The following is an 18475-nucleotide window of genomic DNA, read 5'->3' as shown; positions in this document are numbered from 1 at the left end:
GCCCGCCTCTGCCCCCCCACCCATCCAGCCCGTGTCCGGGGAGGAAATCACTGGTGCAGAAGCCATTATGCGGTTTGCTATTGTTAAAGAAACGCGAGAGGTCACAGTCACGCGCAAACACGTGGGGATGGGGCTGCTGGTCCGGCTCCGGCAAGGTGGGACCGCGGTGGGGGTGCGGCAGGAGGTGCGGCGGGGGGCGGGGTCCAGGGCCTCACACCGGTGGGGGCTGCAGGTAGCAGAGCTGCAGGTGGGGCCAGGTTGGGGGCGGGGACTGGCCGAGCAGCAGGACGGACAGCAGCAGCAGCAGCAGCAGCAGGCACAGCACGGGCGTGGGCACCAGTGAGTGCCGGCTGACCCTGGAGGGGATGTAGGGCGGGCTGAGCGCGGCGCAGGGGGTCCGCGCCCACCAGGACTTGGGGACCTCGGGCGCACCTGAGCCGCGGAGGGCGCTGGGGGCGCAGGCATCGCTGCGCACTCGGCTTCCAGACCGGGACGAGATCTGTCTGCATAGGCACCAGGGCTCGCGGCAGCTCCGCTGTGGCTGGGCGGCTGGAAACGGGCGGGAAGGGCATCACGCCGGGTTTCCGGTCTGTCCCACATCCCTTCCAGACCCCATCCACTCCCAGCTCCTGTGGTCCCTGTACCTGTTGGGGGCGCCTGCTGGGGTATGAGAACGGTGAGAGTCTCCCAGAGCGTTGGGGGACTGGGCCTGGGAGGAGAGAGGTCAGTGCGCATGCTCTCCGGCTCTGCCCTCGGGGAGCGTGGCCAGCACCCTGGATTCTGACATCATGGCCGAGGACAGCCCGCACCTCACAGGGCTGACCTAGGGCCCGAGTGAACGGGGAGGGGGGGCCTGGCAGTATGGTCAGGGAGGACGGTGCCAGCTGCCTCACTAATCTGGAAGCTTCTCAGCCCCCAGGGCAGTGATCTGCTCGCGCCTGTCCCTGTGCTGGGCACAGTGTGTCCGGCAATGTCGGAACCAGTGCCAAAGCCGAGGTGAAAGTCCCCACGGCCCCACAAGCCCTCACCCTTGTCTCTGGAGGACCACCTGCTGCACATGCAGTGACCTGACAAGACTGCCCTGCGCTCCTCAGCAGACCCTGCACTGCCCATCAAGTTCCTTTACCTTCCCTGCCCAGAGCTGGGGTGTGGTCTCCATCTGGACCTGCCACAGAGAGGAGGGAGTGGAGGAGGGAGGAGTGGGGGAAGGAGGAGTAGAAGAGAGAGATGGAGGAGCCCAGGGCCAAGCAATATGTCCAGGCCATGGAGGCTACCAGTTCCCTGGTGAGTGGGAGCATGTGGGAATGCATGCTACAATCCAGGGTGCAGCCATGTCCAAGAGGCTTGGTGTGGCTGGTGTGGCAGCTGCAGTGTGTGTGTGTGTGTGTGTGTGTGTGTGTGTGTGTGTGTGGTCCCCTGGGAACACCCTGGCCTGCAGACTGCCTCCAGCCACCCCCTGCCCTCATTAACTGCAGTGAGGGCCTTGTTATCTCCCCAACAAATGATTTTTTCTGTCTGCTGTGGAGAAGCCTGGGTTAGGGTGGGGTTGGGAGCAGCTCCTCAGCTTCTGCAGACAGACAGAAGTTTAGGCACTGCCTACCAGGACCCAGCTCTGCTCTTCCTCCTTTGCTTCCTCCTCTTCCTCTCTTCTGGGCAACCTGCAGCCAACAAAGTCACTGGACACCCCCAGCTCCCTTTGCCCACTGAGAGCTGCTGCTGGAGTTGTCAGTGGGTTTAGCCCACAGTGGGCCTCAGGGTGTGCTGGGAGGTCCCGGGTATACTTTTCAGGAATTAAAAAAAAATCTTGGAGTCTGTAACCACCAAAAGGTGAAGGGGCCAGTTCCCCTGTGCAGCTGGTCTACGGCTCCATGCTTCACCCCCACACCAGACACCTCAGGGTGTGAATCCCCATCTCCCTTGGGGGGGGGTGCCACACCATTTCCAGGATGGATCTTAAGAGACCGAGACTCCACCTCAGAGCTCCCAGCCCTGGAACCCCACTGCTTGGCCTTTCCCATACCCAAATAACTTCTTTGGGGGTGCCAGCCTTGGCCTACACCAGTGACACAGCCTTGGAGGCCCTAGGCTCAAGCTGCCCATCCTGATGTCACTGCCACCTGCCCAGGCTTCCCTGGGGACCAGCTGGCATCAAGCCGTAGCATCAGACACAGCTGCTCCCGCTCAGTCCCACTGCACACCCTGGTGACCCTCTGGAATGCCCATGGGGTGGGGCAGGCAGCTTAGTCTCTGACCTCTTGGAGGTCAGGACCCCCACCCCCCCATCGGGGCCCCAGTGTTTGTCACCCCGTCCCCTGCTTCCAACTCGGGTCAAATGTCCCCTGGAAATGAGGTGGTCGCAGCCATGCCTCTGCACGTCAGTCCCTTCTTTCCTCCTTCCTGATGACGTAGGGGGAGGTCACAGATCTGAGCCCCCAGCCCGCCCAATCTCAGCTCTGCCCAGACAAGTCCAATTAGAGGCTGTTCAGGGGCCTCATTAGCAGCAGCGGGAGCCTGGAGGCGGAGGGCCCCCACAGGATATCGGGGGCGCAGTGTCCACACATCCAGTGCCGTCACTCCCTCATCAGTCACAGGGCAGACTCAGACCCAGAGGCCTGCCTTAGCCCCTTGAGGGACTTGAGGCAGGACCTGCCTAGGGTCTGGCTGGGAGCCCTCTGAGGGCCCCATCTGCCTTGGTTCTATACCCCAGGCTCCTTGGAGGGTGACAGTTGCAAACCTGTACTAATTAATAGCCTGGTCCTTGGCTTGCCCAAACAGCCCCCTCAGGAAACCCCTGAATGCCAGGTGGCTACCTCCTCCTGGAACCATCAGGGTCAGTATCTTCCTTGACCCAGATGTGCAGAGGGCAGGGCGGGGCTGACCCCTCCCCCCCACAGGCCCAGGGTGCTGAGGCAGTCATGGGTGAAGCAGTGGAAGAGGAACATGAGACTCCTGCAGGAGGTCCCAGTTGTGTCTTGTAATACCCAGAAGCCACATCTGGGCAGAGGGTGGGATTGGTGACAGCTCCTTACCTTGGGGATGGCGCCCGGCTTCCTTCTGGCTCTCTTTGGAAGTTTCTCTGTGAAACAAAAGGTTTGGTCTCCTTGGATCTTCTCACTGGGAACCCTCTCCTAGACTTCCGCTCCAGTCCCAGCCAGGCCCCCTCTGACCTAAGGTCCCTGGGCTACAAGCTTCTCCTAAGAGGTCTTTTGGGGCTCCCTCTCAGCTCAGAGAAGTCAGACGTGTGTTGGTGGCTTGGAACTCTGCCAAGCCCCCTCTGAAAACCCTGGATCCAGGTCCCTAGGATGCCCTCCACTCCCTGTACTTGAGGAGCTTGGCACTTTCTCCCCACCCCTTTTGGGGGGCTCTGGCTGGTCCCTGCTCCTCTGCAGGGCCTGGGTTCATGTCTGATTTATGCCTGTGTCCTTAGCTACCAACTCAACCAACCTGACACTTTTCTTTTTGTTGCTGTTTTTTTTTTTTGTTTTCTTGTCTTTTTGAAGCAGGGTCTCCCTGTAGCCCCAGCTGTCCTGGAACTCACTATGTAGACCAGGCTGGCCTTGAACTCACAGAGATCTGCCTGCCTCTGTCTCCCAAGTACTGGGACTACAGGCATGCGCCACCACGCCCGGTTTGTTGCTGCTTTTTTAAGAGAGTCTCATGCAGCCCAGGCTGGTCTCAAACTCACTATGTAGCTAAGGAGGCCTTGAGCTCTGGATCTTCCTGCCCCCAAGAGCTGGGATTCTGGGATTTCAGGGGTGTGCCACCATGCTCAACATTTTTTTTTTTTTTTTGAGAGACAGACTCTAACTCTGTAGACCAGGCTGGTCTCAAACTCATGCAATCTTTTGCCTCAGTCCCCACCCCCCAGTACTAGAATTAGGGGTGTGAACCACCACAGTCATTCTGACAAGTTTTGAATACAGCTTTGAGCTCTGGCCCTGTGCAACCAGCTTCCTCTGGTGGCCCCTAGTTGTGTCTCAGGATGTCACCTCCCAGGGACCAGATAAGCTTGCCCTCCCTCCACCCCCTCCCTACACTGCCCTCCTGCCCCTCCCCAGACCCAGCACCCAGGCTCTGAGCTCTCCTCCATCCCCATGCTCTGCCCCTCCCCGTTCTCCGCAGCTGGTCCCTCCCGGCTCCAGTCCACAGGGGTCTTCTCAGCCCTGAGTCCACCCTGCCATAGCTCCTGGCTAACAGCCCGGGGCATGCAGGGGTCCCCTTGATTGGCCCTGTCTTGCCCCTAGTCATTTCTTCATCCCAGTTACTCTAGTCCTAAGCCCCTTGTGTGGTTTTCTGTCCACAGGCATCTCAGTTTCCAACTCCTGGAAGGCCTTGTTATGTATGGTCCATCATGCCCACCCCACACTCCTCTCTATCCCATACCAGCCACCACCTGCAGTGGCAGCCTACTTGGGGCTTTCTCCTGTCCTGGGCCACTTGGCTGTGTGCCAGGCCAACACGGGTGTGCTGGGCTGCAGCTCAGTGGTAGAGGGGCACAGCACAGACCCTGGGTTCCATCCTTGGGGAAGGGGGGATCTCACAATGAGCTTGCTAAGCTTTCCTTTTCTTTCTTTTTCCAAGACAGGGTCTTGGGGAGCCCATCTCATGCTAAGCCACTGAGGGCACTTCATACAGGAAGCACAGTGCCCAGTGGCTGCCTAGTGAAAGGATGGGCAGCTCATGTCTTTCCTGGATGGCACAGCTGTGAGAAGGAATCCTGACAGTTCACACAGAGGGGCTTGAGATTGCCTGTCCCTTGAGGGCAGGTGTGTTGTTTGCTGAGGCTGCAGAACCAGAACCCAATGAATAGGACATCAAGGGTCAGAGAGGCCAGGCAGGTGCTTGGAGCTCCTGGAGCCCTGAACTCCAGTGGCTCAGAACCTGCTCCCTGACCCCCTTACCTGTTGCCTGTCACCATCCCCAGAGGGAAACCCGGGCTCCTCCCACCGCCATAGTCCACACAGAGGACTGGAGAGGCCAGTGCCTGCCATGGCCTGCTCCTGTAAAGAGAAGCTGTTTCTGAGCTGGGGAGGACAGGAACAAGGCAGAGGGCCAGGCAGGATGAGGTTGGGGGCTCGGGTGTGGGGAGGGCAAGAGCAAGGCTGGGGGGGCATCAGGCCCGGGGCTGGCATGGGATGGTGGGTGGGAGGTGGATGCGTTGTGGGAGGCAGGAACAGGTGCAGAACTTCGTACAGGGACACACTGTAAGGGAGATGATGTTAGGGAACAAGATGGTCACAGGGCCTGAGGAAACCAGGGAGCAGGGCTGGACCCGAGGCAGGGAAGCTGGAGGAGAGAGGGGACTGGGTAGAGCCACTCTGGCAGCACTGTGAGTTGGTGTCCCCAAGTGGGCCAAGCACTCATAGTTCTGGGCTGTGAGCCAGGAGTGAAGGTCGGCACAGGCAGACATTGAATTTCTACCTTGCTAGCCTCCAGAACATTCCAGAGGTGGGGCCTACCTGCCGGATGGCCTGGATCTCCAAGCCCAGTGATGGGGGCAGTGCCACAGTCCAGCCTGCTCTTCCTGCCTCTACCCCTTCCAGCAGCCTGGCCAAAAAGGGGAGGCTGCTGCAGGCCTGCCACACAGCCCTTGCCCCTGCCCCATGGCCTCCACTTGCTTGGTCAGGCTCCCTCCTGCCCCTCCTATACCCAAGTGTCCACTGACTTAATCCCTCACCCTTCTGCCCCATCACTTGCTCACCAGTCCCCCTTCCCTCCCTTCTGTCCACCCACTCACCCCCTCACTGGTCCCCCTTCCCTCCCTTCTCTCCACTCACCCCCTCACTGGTCCCCCCTCCCTCTCTACTGTCCACTCGCCCCCTCACTGGTCCCCCCTCCCTCTCTACTGTCCACTCACTCATCCTGACTCTCCTGGCTCTGACTCAGCTGCTCCTCCAGGTTCAAGATTTCTCGCCTTAGTTCCTGCAAGGGAGGCAGAGCATGGGCCCGGGTGGGGCCACAGACACCTTGGGCTCCTCTTCCTAGACAGCGGTGCCAAGGAAGCAGGGGAAGTGACAGAACCCTGAGTCTGGAGGGACCAGGGCACAGGGGCAGCACAGAAGGCAGAGCAGACTGGGTGGTCACATCTCCTAGGTGGGGACACACAAAGAACAGAGCCTGCAGTCAACCAGGGAGACAGACTCGGCTCAGAGGCCACGTGAGGCCACCCGGAACCCAGCAGAGACAGCGATGGGGTGCTGTGGGAAGACACCGCAGAAAATGAAACAGATGCAAGAGAGAGTGAGGAAGGAAGGGGCCGAGTAAAAAGGCAGAAGTGTGGACAGGAGACACAGTGGCCAGCGGGAAGGGAAGCATCAGGTGCAAAGACCTGGTAGAAATGGACAGACCAGGCTGGAGAGATGGCTCAGTGGTTAAGAGAACACGCTGCTCTTGCAGGGGACCCAAGCTCAGCTCCCAGCACCCACATCAGGCAGCTCCAGGGGATCCTGTGTCCTCTTCTGGCCTCCATGGGCAACTGCACTCATATATGCACAAACTTACACACACACACACACACACACACACACACACACACACACACACACACAATTAAAAACAAAATCTTTTAAAGAGCTGGGCCGACAGAAGAGGCACACCTGCACTGCTGCCCTCTCGTACCTGGGTGGTGCTCCTGTATTCCTCCAGGGTCTGGGCCAGATTCTCTGCATGGCGGGTGCGCTGGGAAAACGGAAAGCTACCTGAGCCAGGGCCCAGTCCCCCAAGACATGAGGCTGCTGGGAGAGGGGAGAGCTGGGAGCAGAGGGGCTTCCAGACCCTGAGGGCCACACTGTGACCTGGGAGAAACTCTTGGGCTTGTTGGGCCAGGGCCCAAAGTTGGGTGGGCTCCTGCCACAGCGCAGAGGCTAGGGGGTGTATTCATAAGGTGTGGTGGGGGCTGGACCACTATTCCTCACCTCGGAGAGGACTGCTTCGTGCTGGCAAACGAGGCGTTCGCACTCACAGAGCTGCCGCTGCCAAGGAAAGCCTATCTCTTCACCTGCCCCTCCTCACCCTCCTACTGGCCCCCACGTCCCTGCTGTCCCCACCTGGCCTCCCCTCAGCCTACAGTGGCACCCCCAAATATCAGCTGCTCTGAAGGAGACTCCAGGTGAGCTGCCGGGTGGGAGCCTCCACGAGGCCCTGGACAGGTGGAGCCTGCTGGGAAGGGCCACACCTTCAGAGCGTCCTTCTCCGTGGCCAGCTCCTCACTCCGCCTCTTCACTCCATCCCGCTCGGCTAGCAGCTTCCCATTCTGGAAGGAACAGCCCAGGTCGTGGTCAGGGTCCAGTCACCAGCCCCAGTGCTGGCAGCTGATGTTTGCTCCTGGGAGGCCAGCTGACCCAGGACACCCCTTCCATCCCACCACCTTGCTGTGGCCTCACCAGTTCCCCCATGGCTGGCTTCCCCACTGACAAGGGTGCCAAAGCTGGACTTCATGTGCTCCTGATGAGGGCTGAATGAGTGAATGACTTCTACGTACTTTGCATATAGGAATTCATTTCTTTTCCCATTTTCAAAGATAAAGGCAACTCAGGCACAGAGGGGTTGAGTAACTTGCCCCAGGTCACACAGTTCTCTCCCTTTGTATTCATGATAACACACACCAGAGAATGCTATCATTCAGAGCAGGGTCAGCAGTGCCTGGTGTGTACCAGTGTATCAGTGTCAGAGATACAGTTATATGGATATTCAAAGAGATGGTAGTATATGTTTCCTAACACACAAAAGTAAAAAGAACAATGTAACAAACCCAGTACCCATACACACAAACATGCAGACATACACATAGATATATACACACACATACAGAAAGATATACAGACAGACAGATACACACACACAGATACACATGCACACAGGGCCTCAACATGTGTCTTGGGCTGGTCCTGAACTCCTGTCTCAGCAGGTATGGGCCACCTTGGCTAGTCTTCATGTATAACATTGCTAAGCCTCTAATCATCACCACCATCATCATCACCATCATCATCTGTCTTTGTTGCTGTTTGAGACAGGGTCTCCCTGTAGCCTCAGCTGCTATGTAGACCAGGCTGGCCTTGATCTCTGCCTGGCCTCTGCCTCCTGAGTGCTGGGATTAAAGGTATGTGCCAGAACACCTAGCCTAATTACTACATTTTTGTTTCTTTTCTCCACGTCTTTTGCTTTCTTGTCTAACTGGGCTCTTTTAGGGCAAATCTCAGGGGTCATTATTTCCCTTGGAGTAATTCCAGCATTTATCTACCCATGAAGACTTATTTCCTTTAGAAAAACCACAATTCCAGAGTCAGCAATGAACCACAGCCCTTCTCGTCATCCACTCGTCAGCATATGGAGGCTCTGCTTGGCCTGCAAAAGTCTTTGGAAAACAAGCTTGCCACTGCCATGCTGGGAAAGGCCACATCTTCCCATCTCACTAACTTCCCCCTCCCAGTACTCTTTAGATCTTGTGTCTGTACTGGACGCCGAGCAAGAGTCACTGCCCTGGACCTGCATCCTTGAGGTGATGGTAATCTCTGCCTTCCTCCCTTCCTATAATCAGGAGTGTAGGCCCAGGGCCTTGGCCAGTCTCTCATTCAGTGTTCCGGTAAAATAGCTTCAGGGGTGGTGTGGTCTGCATCACACTGTACTGCCTAGGAACGCCTTCGGTGTCTCACCATTAACAGCTGTACAGGGAAAACTGAGTAGAGGCCAAGTGACTTGGCAAGGTCACCCCTCATCTGTGTGATGTGTGTCTGGCCTCTCCTGGGGGCCAGACACAACCCCACCTGGGTGAGAAGAGGGACTGTGGGAAGCAGTGATGCCTTGGTCATGAGGTGCTCAGGGGCCAGAAATGGAGACCATGAAGGAGCAGGTAGTGCTAAGCCTGAGTTGCTGCAGGGGCTTGGTGAGGAAGTGGCACTCCCACTGAGCCTTCCAGGGGTACACAGGGAGGCTGGGAGAAGGGCAGCCACACCAGTGGCCCAATGGGACCTAAGAAGACTATGGCCCCAAGCTGTGTGTGGTGGAGCCTGCCTGTCATCACAGCACTACAAGAGCCTGAGGCAGGAAGACTGCTTTGAGTACCAGGCCAGCCTGGGCTACATAGCAAAACCCTGCCTCAAAACCCAAAATGAAAAGAACAAACCAGTTCAAAGCTCAGGTTTCCATACCCCCCTCCCTCCAAAGCCTGAGCCCTGGGAGGCAGGAGGCAGCTCTTCCCGAAGCCCCTCCTCCAGGTAGCCCTGCTGCTCCAGGTGCTTCTCAGCACACTTGTCTTGGCAGTGGCTGCCCGGCCTGGGCTGCGGGGTGAAGGGCAGAGGAAGGGTGGTCACAGTGCTGTGTCAGCACCTATCCACCTGCTGGGACCCACAGGCCAGCTGAGCGCCTCACAACCTCCTGTCCTTGGGGCTGGGCCAGGGGCCAGACCTTTGCAGGCTGAGTGTCTCCTTACTGCAGAAGGCCCTGCTGGAACCCGAGATCTCAGCTTCTACATCTGTGGGCAGCTGTGGCAGGACACAGGGAGCCGAGAGGGGCTCCAGCCATGAAGCCTGGGAAGTCCCGCTGTAGGGTCCTGGGCTTGGGCAGGAGGTGGGGATACCCCGGTGGGAAGCAGGGGTGCCCGTGGCCATTCTCAGGGTCCATTCCTGCTGTCTGAGGGAGGTGTCCCTGCCCAGCCATGGTCAGGACAAGGAAACCTGGCTGCCAAAACTTCCTTACAGATGGAGGTGTTGGGGGACCCTCTCCAGGCCTGTTATAGGACAGAGGGGGGTTCTCAGAGGGCTTCTGAGAAAACCTGGCCTCCTGACTAGGAGAGCTTGATGGGGAAGGGGCATGTGTGCTGGCACCTCCCTACCTATCTTGAGCCATCTGTGACTGAGGTCACAGGAAAAAAGCTAGTGAGGGGCCAGGGAGGAGCTTGCCTACAATCCCAGCACTTGGTGAGCTGAGACAGGAGGATCCCCAGGAGTTCAAGGCCAGCCTGGGCTACATAGTGAGACCCTGTCTCCAAAAACCCAGGATGGGGGCGTGGCTTGGCACTGCTTGCCTAGCATATGCAAAGGGTTGGGATTCCATCCTCAAAAACTTCCCCCAAGGGGGAAAAAAAAAGTCACTGAGCCACTGAACAACCCAGAGACCAAGGACCAGCTCTGCCAGAACTAGCCATGAGTACCCACCCTTGCCGCTGGTATGTTCCAGCTGCCAGTCAGGGAGCAGGGCGGCCATCCTGACTGGATGCCTGTGAGTTGTGAGGAGGGGCCTGCCAACGTCTCCTTAACAGGTGCTCTCACAGAACAGTGGAGAACTAGGATTCAGTGAAAAGTCAGTGTAGACACAGGGCTGGGGCTCAGGAAATGAGTTTGGTGCCACGACAGAGAGCCGTGAGCTAGGGCCAAAGAGTCAGAGAATGACCCAGAGGCCCTGAACCTTAGCTGGCAGGGTCCTGGGGGACAGATGGGGAGACCTTGGAACCACAGGGCACCTGGGATTCTGGTGAACATCCCTCCCAGCTCACCCAGAACTTTTGTAGGGCAGCACCATCAGGCTAAACGGCTGTGTGCAAACAGAGGCAGCCAAGCAGGCGCAGCCAGGAAAGCAGACAAGACCTCTGTGCAGCTCTTAGAAGCTGAGCGCCACAGCCGAGGCAGGGAGGGGGCCACCAGGATGGGCAGCAAGGGCCCAGCCCAAAGCTGAAGGCAATCTGGGCCTCCCCATGGATGGCCAAGGAGCAGATGGAGCAGACTGTCCATCGTGGGGACAGCAGAGGACAGGTGACATGGGAGGACTGATGTTGCCTGGGCCCAGGACCTCTACTGGCCAGATCTCCTGCCACTGAGCTGTTCAACCTTGGGGAGGGCCAGTGGGGACAGGATTCCACGTCTGATGCGGTCCATTGTTACCCAGGAGACCCAGAGGGCAAAGGGAGCTTAAACAGCCTGAGGTGGAAGTTCCCAGCATTGGGCCACCTGGGCTGAATGGTATCACTTCACCCTCGCCACAAACCCACAGCTCAGGCAGTCCTGGGGCTCCTGAAGAAAAGCAAGGTCTTGATGGAACACTTTCCCAGCAGGCCAAGCTTTAGGCTGCACCCCACACCACCAAAATGGAAAAGGCATAAGCAAAGGCTACCACTCGGCACGGAGACATCTGGGGCTGGAGCGGGGCTCAGCGGTTCAGAGCACTGGCTGCCCTTGCCGAGGACCTGGGGTCCCAGCACCTACATGGTAGCTAACAACCACCTGTAGCTCCAGCTCCTTTTCTGGCCTCTGCAGGCACTGCACATGCACACATGCAACATTACATGCAAGCAAACTGTCATATACATAAAAATTAAAAATGTTTCTAAAAAAGAGAAGTCACACACTTGGTGGTCTGTCACACGTGTGCTGTGACATCAAAGCCCATGTTTAATTATTTTGTGTGTGTGTGACAGGGTCTCCCTATAGCCCCACTTGGCCTAGAACTGGTTAAATAGACCAGGCCGGTCTCAGTCTCACAGAGATCCACCTGCCTCTGCTTTCTGAGCAGTTGGATTAAAGGCATGCACCACTGCATCTGGCTTAAACATTTTTTTTTTTTGGTCTTTTTGAGACAGGGTCTCCCTGTAGCCCCAGTTGGCCTGGAACTCACTATGTAGACAAGGCTGGCCCTGAACTCAGAGATCCACTTGCCTCTGCCTCCTGAGTGCTGGGATTAAAGGCATGTGCCACCATACCCGGCTTAAACAATTTTTTTAAATATAGGTAGAGGCAGGCAGATCTCTGTGAGATGGAGACCTGGTCTATTTAGCCAGATCCAAGCCAGGTGGGGCTACAGGGAGAACCTGTCTGAAAAAAAAAAGGAAAAAAATTGTTTAAAAAGGTTTTTCAGCTTTGTCTACAATGCTAGAGATCAAACCCGAGGCTGTGCTCAGCACGCTCACATGGAGAATGCTGGAGCTCACTCAGTTCTGCTTCTTGGGACAGCCTTGCTCTAGAGCCCAGCTTAGCTGTATGCTCACTGCTTTAGCCTCCCAAGTACCAGGATGGCTGGCGTGGGCTGAGATGTTATGCTGGTTTGCTAGTTTTAGTGTGCACACCCGGAATGTCCTACCTCCGGTCCCGGGCTTTCCAAGCGTCTTCTGGTTTAAAACTCACAGAGCCCCACAAGGCAGGCCACTGGTTTGCTCTCCCGGACCCAGGAATGCAGTCGGGGCCGGGGTCACTAAAGGGCAGGGTTCGGGAGGGCTGCTACCAGCCCCTTGTCATGGAGGTGGCAGGACTGAGGAGGCACGGAGGCACAGACTGGGAAAACTGCCCAGGTTAACCCAGGGACAGTCATGCCCTGTGGGATACTGGGGTCCCCTGCAGGCTGAAGCTTCTGGGTTATAGGCACAGGGACTTGGGCTGCAGGGCAGGGCCAGGAACCCTGGGGGGTGGGAGGGCCTCAGCTCACCTCCTCCTGCAGCGTCTCCACCTCAGCCACCAGGTGCTGCTGTTCCTTCTCCTAGTCCACCCCGAGAGGACAGGGCATCGGTTCCAGCTCCTGCCTGTCACTCTTCCCCGATCCAGGAATGCAGTCGGGGCGGGGTCACTAAAGGGCAGGACTCCGGAGGGCTGCTACCAGCCCCTTGTCATGGGGGCAGCAGGCCATGGAAGCCAGGCGACCTCTGCCACCCCCCCAGCACCCACCGTTTGCCGGGCCTGAGCCAGTAGACTGCGGTTCTGTTCTTCCAGGCTCTTTGCCAGAGTCTTCAGGTCCTCTAGTTCCTCATCCATGGCCTTGGCCACCTGCAGGGCCTGCTGGGTGCTGAGGGGTGGCAAAGGCATAGGAGAAAAGGCTCAGAGGATGATAGGAGACTGGTGTCAAAGACAAAGCAGGTCAAGGGGGCAGGACAGAAGTAAAAGGGCAGGGCGGCCCAGAGTAGAGACTGGGTTCACTTGTGACCCGAGGAAGGGGACTGGAGGCCTGGGCAGGGTCGGAACTGGGGGACAGTCATGACACACACACAGGGCCCAGGTCATATACAGGGCCACACAGCAAAGCAAGAACAAGGCCCATTAGAGTCAGAGAGGGCAGAGGACAGAGCCAGCAACCCGAAAGGCCAGGAGACAAGACCCAGGCAGTGGTGTGCCTGCCAGTACAGCAAGGCCTTGGGTCCCTGGTGGCGCTGGGTGCGGTCAGCGAGGGAGGCCTAGGCACCCACCCTCGAAGCTGCTTGCGCAGGGCTGCGATCTCCTCCCCAAGGCGTGCAGAGCTCTCCTCGGCTGTCTCCACACTGCGCTGCAGCTTGGCGTTCTCCCCGGCCAGGCGCCGGTTGCTGAGCTCCAGGTCCTCCAGGCTGCTGAGCAGCTCAGCTGTGGCAGGCCTGGGGGCGGCAAGGGCTGGTCACCGACAGGGCCCCTGCTTTGTTGGGGCTGTGCAGGTGCTGGTGGCCAGGCTCAGGGATCCCTGCTGACCAACATGAGTGAGGCTGCGCCTGTTTACAAGAGCCATTAGCCAGGCCAACCTTCACTCTTGTCCTCAGTTGCCCTCACCCTCACCCTCGCCCACCTCCCGAACAACTCCAGGCCCTCCCTAGACCCCAAGTAGGCTGGAGAAACGGTATGATCAGGGTGGGGAGAACAGGCACCCCTCAGGCCTGGGGTCTTCGCCTCCAAAGCTCTCCAGGTTCGCCGGCTCTTCAGCTTCTGGGCACGCTGGAGGGAGATGGACAAGGGGCTGAACTCCCTGGTGACGTCAAACATTGGCCTTCCTCTTCTTCACCAGGCAGCTCTTCGGTTCCCAGGCTGCTGGGACTCATCATGGGCAGCTTGTTCATCTCCACCTGGAGCTCAGGCTGGTCCCCAGATCAGTCACAAGCAGCACTTCCACTTCCCAAGCCCTTTCCTCTCCTGTTCCCTGTCATCCCATAGCCTCAGGGCTGCCATGTCACTAGCAGTCTGTCATCTGTCAGAGGTCAGCCATGACTATGACTCTCTGCCGCATCCATGTCCGCACACTGCCTTGCTGTCTCCTGGGCCCTCCTCCACCTCCCTTCCGCCTCAGCCTCCTGTCTCTCCCCTGTCCTTCCCCACTTGACCCAGAGCTGGCGACCCCTTCATCACTCACAACCCTCCCCAGGCCCCAAGATGGATGAAGGCTTGAGTTTCAAAAGAATGCCAAGAAAGCTGTAGTTTGGGTTTGGGTTCTACTTTCTAGTAGTGCACCTTGGAAGGGTGAGGCCCTGAGTACCCAGCACCCCAGCACAGAACTGGGGTAACGACACGTGCCAGCTCTCTGGGGAAAGTGAGCAGGTGCGAGGCACAAGGATGGGCAGCGCTGGAGTAGGAGCCTGGCAGGGCACGGCTGCCCTGTGCCTAGCATGATGGGCGTGAGAGTGTGCAGGCTGAATGCCCCAAGGACCCCTTGAAGGCAGGCCTTTTCCCAGTCCGGGACTAGCAAGGCTTCTCTGGCAGGAGCTCAAGTAGGCTGCAGCCTCCTCACCCTCTACACCAGGGCTGGAGCTAGGAGGAGGGGATGGAAAACCTGACCCCAAAGTCCGGGAAGGATGAGGGACTATCCAGAGGCACCCAGCTGCCACCCACAGTTCCAGGCTGGAGGAAAAGCCCGCAGCCCTCGCTGTGTGGAGTGGGAAGATGAGAAAGCCTCCCCCAGTTGACCCTAGCCACCCACCTCTTCTATAAATAGCAGTCTTACCAGATGGCAGGTGCGGGGAGGCCAGGGCTCCCTCGAAGGCGGTCTCCTCCACCCGCTCTAATCCCCTGCATCAAAGGCATGAGGCTCAGGGCCGGGCAGCCACTCCATGACTGACCTGTCCCTGCAAGGCCTGCGTGGCACAGGGGAGGGCAGGTAGGCGAGAGTGGCCCTGTGGGAGCAAGGTGAGGCCAGATGGCCAGTCCCTGGCTTGATGGCAGGGCAGGGAGGCCCTTCCCATCGCTAGCCCCTTCCATATCTGCCTCCCACACCCCCGTGCCATCATCCACAGCACTTGGTCCTCTCTCCTGCATCTCTTCATTCCTCAACCCCTTGCCAAGCACATGGGTCCCTGGGCCTAGCAGGTGCTGCTGTAGTGAGCAGGTGGGAGGTTAGATGTGAGGTTAGACTTTAGGAAGGACTTTCTATGGAGGAGGCTGGAGATGCAGGGACTCACCCAGGCAGCTGACAGGCAACAATCCAGTCCCGCATGACCACCAGGAAGGTGTCCAAGTCCACAGTGGCCCCTGGGCCCTGCCCGTATGGGTCCAATCTTCGGGCCAGTGTTTGGAGGCGTGTGTCCTGGGGGCCTTGGCCTGTCACGGCTTCCAGGTAGGCCAGCAGGTGGGCCACAGCCACAGTACCTGGGACAGAGCACTGTGAGGACTGGAGTGGGCAATGACCAGCAGGGAGGCTGTGGCTTGGGGACAGGTGTCTCACTAGTGAGGTGAGTTGGTGGCACCCCTGCTCCACAGTGTGCAGAGGCCCCTGGGGCAATCCCTCCTCTGAGTCAAATTTTCTAGCCCATCTCAGAGTGGACCAAAAGGGTGAGGTGGGGCGGAATCCACTGCTGTACAGGCCAGAGGCTGCTTCCCTCCCTCCCAGGCCCCCAAGCACAGCACAGACCCCATTCTCCCATCCCAGAATGCCTCTGTCCCCTACCCATGTCATCCCTTATGCTCCTACGGGCTCCTAAGGGGCCTACCTGTCCTGTGGGGGTCACAGGCTTCAAAGGTGGAGTTGAGGATCTGCTCCTCCAGGCTGAGCAGTGGCCTTGTGCCTTCCTCCTCAGGCTGCTCCCAAAGGTACACTGTGGACAAGGAGGCCTGTGAGGGGGACACTGGGCTCTGCTGAGGGCAGAGAATCCTTTTGGAGCTACTGGGGCTGGGATGGGTGAGGGACAGCGGGAAGCTTCCTGCAGGATGACCACATGAGGTCTTTGGGTCACTGCCCTAATGTGGGTCCCATCTCTCAGTATGTGTCCAGTTGGCTGGGGGCCAACAGAAAGCTCTAAGATGCCCCTCACCTCTGCCCTTCTCCAGCCTTCAGGCTGGGGGCAGAGACCAGGCATAGGGAAAGCAAGGAAGAAGATTCTGGGAGAAGCCAGAATGAAAGGCCCAGGAGCCAGGAACAATCCAATACGGCAGGGGCAGTCTGCATCGATCCTGCTCACAGCAACTCTGCTCTTCCAGCTGCCCCAGGGACCAAGTCTCTCCTCCCCACACTCCAGGATGGTGTCATCTGAGCTGGAGGAGCCCTGGGCCAGGGTCAGGATGCCAGTTGGGAGAGATGGGGCAATTCAGGCAGGGGGCAACAGGGGACTGGTGAGGAGCTGGGCCACCTCTCAACTCCCCTGGGCCGGCAGCACTGCAGCATGGCTGTGGAATTTGTCTTTGTGCCAGCAAAATGTGGGATGGATCAATCAATTCGCCAGCAGTGGGAGAGTAGCTCTGTATATGTGAAGAACGTGAGTGTGCGTGTGTGCGTGCGTGTGTGTGTGTGTGTGTGTGCCTGTTTGTCTATCTCCCAGGGTCTCTTGGCCTCTGGCTATACCCATGCTGCCTGCATGCAGCAGATGCACCTAGTAAGTGCTACCCAAGCCACATCCAGAGTCCTCTTTCTCACCTGCTAAACCCTCACCCGGTAACCCTTCCAAGACTCTCCTGGCTCCCTTGGCTTGGCCTCCTGTGTTCCCTTAGATGAACGCTGGGGACCAAATTAGCTAGGGGAGGCGGCTTCAGCAGGTCTGTTTCTCTCCGTCCTCCTGTGTTACAAATGAGGACTCTGCAGTCGAGTGAGGACACTGGCCCACAGTCCCTTCCTGGGGTCTCTCCTCCCTCCTTTGCTTCCTGCCTCCTCTCCTCTCTGGACCTCTCTTCCAGTCTCTCCCAAGTCCAGCCTGTCTCCTGTTCCTCCCGTCTCTGCCTCTGTGCCCTCTCCCCCCCCAGTGACTGACTGCTCCTGCACCTTCTCTCCTCCTCTGCTAACCCTGCCTCTGCCAGGCTTTCTAGGTCTCCATCTCCTGCATGTGTCCTCTCTCCTCCAAGTCGCCAGTGTTGGCCCTGCCCTTGACGTAGTTCCTGGTGGCTGCACGCCCTCTGCTGGTGCAGGCAAGGATGAATGAGATGGCCATCATCCCCTAGCCAGCAGCCCTCTGCTCCCCACACAATGGTGTCTACTGTGACTCTCCCATCTTGAGAGCCTCCTGAGGACAGGGTGCAGGCCTCACGCTGGTCTTCAGACACCTGGGAGTCTGGGAAGACAGGCTCTCCCAATGACCACTCTGTCCTGTGGCAGGAGCTTCTCCTTCCCTAACTTCTTCCTAGCAGTGGTTCAGAGCATATTCCCATCCCTGTGAGATGGAGATGGAGAAAGCGGGGGTGGTGGAAGAAGGAGAGAAGCTTGGGGAACAGTCCCTAAGATGGGACAGGAACAGAGACAGAAAACAGGAGTGAGGGGCACGGAGACAGCTGGCCACAGGGGAGATGGATGTCTACGTCCATCAGTGACAGTCTCTGACCTGCAGTGCAGTAGGCATGCTCTGGGGCAGCACCACCAGGCTTCCTGCACATGGCTCTCACACACATGAGCAGGACTGGGTGCAAACAGGGTTCTCTGAAGGTGTGACGTGCACATGAGACCGGAGATATCACTTGAAAGCACAAGAACATCTGTGTGCGTTTTTGCTGTTACATGCAAACATGCTAGACTGTGGTGTTCAAAATTAAATACAATCAGTTAACAGCATCTGCTTCAACTGTTTTTGTTAGGTTTTTTTTGGTTTTGTTTTGTTTTATCTTTTTGACATGGGGTCTCCCTGTAGCCCCAGCTGTCCTGGTACTCACTATGTAGATCAGGCTAGCCTTGAACTCAGAGCTCCACCTACCTCTGCCTCCCAAGCACTGGGATTAAAGGTGTGCGCCACCACGCCCAGCATGATTTGTTAGTTTTGATACAGGGTCTCACTCTGTAGCCTTCAAATTTCCACCCTCTTGCCTTGGCCTCCTAAGCTCCAGGATTACAGGTGTGAACCACCATTCCAGCTCTTCTTTTTTAAACAACTAAAAGTGAGGCTGGAGAGATGGCTCAGCGGTTAGAGCACTGGCTGTTCTTGGAGAGGACCCAGGTTCGATTCCCATTCTATTCTGGCCTCCATGGGCACTGTATGACACAGGTGCACATACACACATGCAGGCAATATGCTTATACATGTAAAATAAATTAATAAAAAATTTTCAATAATTGAAAGTTACATGTGTGAGCTGGGCATGGTGGAGCATACCTGTAATCCCAGTCTTGAGAGGCTGAGGTAGGATGAGTTTAAGGCCAGTCTGGGCTATGTATTGAGACCCTGCCTAGCACAAAGCCCTGGGGGGTTCCATCTGCATTGTAAGAAAAAAAAAATCACTCCCAGATGAGAAACAAAAACAGTAAGTAAATTTTCTCTTCAGTTGCTGGAATGACATTTGTGTGCCAGTGTCCTTTAGGGGTGTGGAATGTCAGAGTGAGTGAAACAGACCCCTCGGAGCCCACAGGAGAGACAGAG

General features: G+C 57.6%; 1 protein-coding gene across 2 annotated transcripts in view; it reads right to left on the bottom strand.

Annotated features, from left to right (window-relative positions):
* Window positions 1-74: 74 nt before the first annotated feature.
* Ccdc155 (coiled-coil domain containing 155) overlaps window positions 75-18475 on the bottom strand; it is a 25446-nt gene continuing 7045 nt past the window's right edge. For both annotated transcript variants that reach the window (XM_008845041.3, XM_029569424.1), the window contains 18 exons: window positions 15635-15739; window positions 15107-15293; window positions 14653-14717; window positions 13586-13652; window positions 13160-13321; window positions 12645-12762; window positions 12409-12459; window positions 7175-7252; window positions 6915-6971; window positions 6619-6678; window positions 5858-5922; window positions 5460-5547; window positions 4902-5000; window positions 3030-3076; window positions 1601-1658; window positions 645-709; window positions 433-549; window positions 75-356 (listed from right to left, as the gene is read on the bottom strand). In XM_008845041.3, the coding sequence (XP_008843263.1) occupies window positions 212-356; window positions 433-549; window positions 645-709; window positions 1601-1658; window positions 3030-3076; window positions 4902-5000; window positions 5460-5547; window positions 5858-5922; window positions 6619-6678; window positions 6915-6971; window positions 7175-7252; window positions 12409-12459; window positions 12645-12762; window positions 13160-13321; window positions 13586-13652; window positions 14653-14717; window positions 15107-15293; window positions 15635-15739 (1634 nt within the window). In that variant the 3' untranslated portion in view covers window positions 75-211. The remainder of the gene's footprint in view (window positions 357-432; window positions 550-644; window positions 710-1600; window positions 1659-3029; window positions 3077-4901; window positions 5001-5459; window positions 5548-5857; window positions 5923-6618; window positions 6679-6914; window positions 6972-7174; window positions 7253-12408; window positions 12460-12644; window positions 12763-13159; window positions 13322-13585; window positions 13653-14652; window positions 14718-15106; window positions 15294-15634; window positions 15740-18475) is intronic.

The sequence above is a fragment of the Nannospalax galili genome, unplaced genomic scaffold (genome assembly GCF_000622305.1).
Source record: "Nannospalax galili isolate Female #2095 unplaced genomic scaffold, S.galili_v1.0 scaffold960, whole genome shotgun sequence".
Taxonomy (NCBI): Eukaryota; Metazoa; Chordata; class Mammalia; order Rodentia; family Spalacidae; genus Nannospalax; species Nannospalax galili.
Note: the sequence above shows the minus strand (reverse complement) of the source record. Positions and strands in the feature narration are given on the sequence as shown.